The sequence below is a fragment of the Trachymyrmex septentrionalis genome, unplaced genomic scaffold (assembly GCF_001594115.1).
Source record: "Trachymyrmex septentrionalis isolate Tsep2-gDNA-1 unplaced genomic scaffold, Tsep1.0 scaffold65, whole genome shotgun sequence".
Classification (NCBI taxonomy): Eukaryota; Metazoa; Arthropoda; class Insecta; order Hymenoptera; family Formicidae; genus Trachymyrmex; species Trachymyrmex septentrionalis.
Window position 1 is genome coordinate 740,866 of NW_017305832.1, and position 2,596 is coordinate 743,461.

The 2,596-nt window shown below is 38.6% G+C and overlaps 1 protein-coding gene across 1 annotated transcript; it reads left to right on the plus strand.

Moving 5' to 3' along the window:
* Window positions 1-1,118: 1,118 nt before the first annotated feature.
* On the plus strand, window positions 1,119-2,369 carry LOC108753095. The gene has a single exon (XM_018494435.1). The coding sequence runs from the start codon at window positions 1,119-1,121 to the stop codon at window positions 2,367-2,369; it is 1,251 nt and encodes a 416-aa protein (XP_018349937.1).
* Window positions 2,370-2,596: the final 227 nt, after the last annotated feature.

Sequence of the window (2,596 nt, forward strand, 5' to 3'; positions counted from 1 at the left end):
CACCATAGTAGAAAATGTCTCTGGAAAGGCGTATCTAAACGTCATAAGCGTTGGACAAAAAAGTAGAAGTTCAAGTGCCGATTTTGCGTCTAAACCTCTAGATGAATTAACTATTAAAACGCAAGACAATCGAACAGAAATTACGGATATACAGATCAATTTTACGGATCCGAACCACCAAGAGCATAATGAAATATTCAACTGCTCGAAGGAGATATAGTAAAACCTTCTCAATCGTCTTGCAATACGCCCATATGGATAGTCCCGATGAAAGAGGACTCGAAAGGAAACAAGAAATGGATAATGGTGTTAGATTTCCGCGCTTTAAATGAAAAAACAGTTGGAAACGCGTATCTATTACCTAATATCGTTGACATTTTAGATCAATTAAGCGGGGCACAATATTTTTCTGTATGCGACTTGGCTTCCGGATTCCATCAAATAAAAATGGATCCTGCCAATAATCATAAAACTGCTTTCACAACTCCTTTTAGCATTACTAATTTGATCACATGCCCTTCGGATTAAAAAAATGCTCCTGCTACCTTTCAAAGATTAATGGATCTAATACTATCAGGATTAGAGGGCCTGGAATTATTTGTTTATATGGCGTATACGACATTGTCATATACGCCACATCTTTAGAGGAATACGAAAGGAAATTTAATTTATTAATTGACCGGCTTCGTAAGGCTAATCTAAAATTGCAGTCAGATAAATGTGAATTCTTAAAAAGCAGAGGTAACCTATCTAGGCCATTAGGTAATTAGCAAAGATGGCGTTACCGGATCTTAGAAAATTAGAAGCTATAAAGCATTTCCCAAGGCTAAAGACTCCCAAAAACATTAAATAATTTTTGGGATTGGCAAGATATTATTGCAGATTTATACCAAGCTTTTTGAAATTGGCAAAATCTCTAACAAATTTATTAAAAAACGACACGATGTTCATGGACATCTGCTTAAGAAGAGTCATTCGAGACACTGAAACAGAAATTATGTGAGGAACCCTTCTTACAATACCCTAATTTTTCGAAATCTTTTATTTTAACAACCGATGCTTCTGGAATAGCCGTGGGAAGCATCTTATCACAAGGAGAAATAAATAAAGACCAACCAATGGTATACGCCTCGCGAACATTAATCAACAACGAAGTAAAATATGACATACAGGGTTGGCCATATTCGACGGAAAGATGTGGCAACACTGTAACTTTTGACAGAGATGTTAGATCGAGTAACGACGTAGCGCGTTTGAAGCGTCAGTCGAAGGAAATTTGTGCCATGGAACAGTACACGCCACGCGAACGCTCTCAGATTGTTGAAATTTACATTCAACAAAACAAGTCAATTGTTAAAACTCAACGTGCATGGAGAAAAATAAATAAAGTGAAAAGTGCGCCTTCCGCGAACACATTGTATCGTTTGTATGAAAGATTTTCAACTGGTGAGGCACTCACTAATCCCAAGCGTCCAAATAAAGTGCGACCAAGGCGATCGGATGATAATATCGCACTCGTACAGGCCAGTGTTCAGAGGTCTCCAACAACATCTCAAACACGTCGATCTGAGCAGTTGGGCATAAAACGAACCACTTTACGTCGCATATTGCATCATGATTTGCATTTGTTCCCATACAAAGTTCAAGTGACGCAAAAACTGTTACCTGTCGATAAGCCACGTCGATTGGAATGGGCCCAACGTGTAATCGAAATGGCTGAAACTGACGAAAATTTTTGGCAAAAAATCATCATGAGCGATGAAGCTCATTTCACGTTAACCGGAACCGTAAACAAACAAAATTTTCGGTTCTATGGTACTGAAAATCCTCAAATCATTCACGAGGTACCTCTTTATGCCGAGAAAGTGACTGTTTGGTGCGGGATTTGTGCTGATATGATCATTGGCCCGTTCTTTTTCGAAGATGAAGCTGGCGAAACGGTTATCGTCAATCAGGAACGTTATCGTGATATGATAAGTGATTTTTTGATGCCAATTGTTCATGATAATGGTATGGAGCACTTCTGGTTTCAACAAGATGGCGCTCCACCACACACAGCTCGAGCCACTATCAATTTTTTGAAACAATTGTTCCCTGGACGTTTGATGTCAAAAAATGGTGATTTTGAATGGCCACCGCGTTCACCAGATTTAACGGCTCCAGACTTCTTTCTGTGGGGCTATTTGAAATCAAAGGTTTATGTCAACAAGCCAAGGACCCTAGACGAACTTAAGACCAACATCCGACAGGAAATACCCGCCATATCGGCCGAAACATTGTTCAAAACGATGGAAAACGCTGCAAAACGGGCACTACTCGCCATGCAGGCTCAAGGCGATCATTTAAGAGATATCATATTCAACAAATAATGTACACAAATCTCCTTGAACCATATTAAATGGCTTTTACAATGAAAAGCAAAAAATGTGTTTTTTTTCCCATGATTAACAAAAAAACATCTTTCCGTCGAATATGGCCAACCCTGGGTATATGAAAAAGAAGCATTAGCAATAGTATATTGTGTTAAACATTTTTGACCATATCTATACGGACAAAAATTCACGTTAGTCACAGATCATAAACCATTACTCTGGTT

Coding starts and splice junctions, on each gene's coding strand:
- LOC108753095 (XM_018494435.1), top strand. CDS start 1,119: ATGGTATACGCCTCGCGAACATTAATCAACAACGAAGTAAAATATGAC.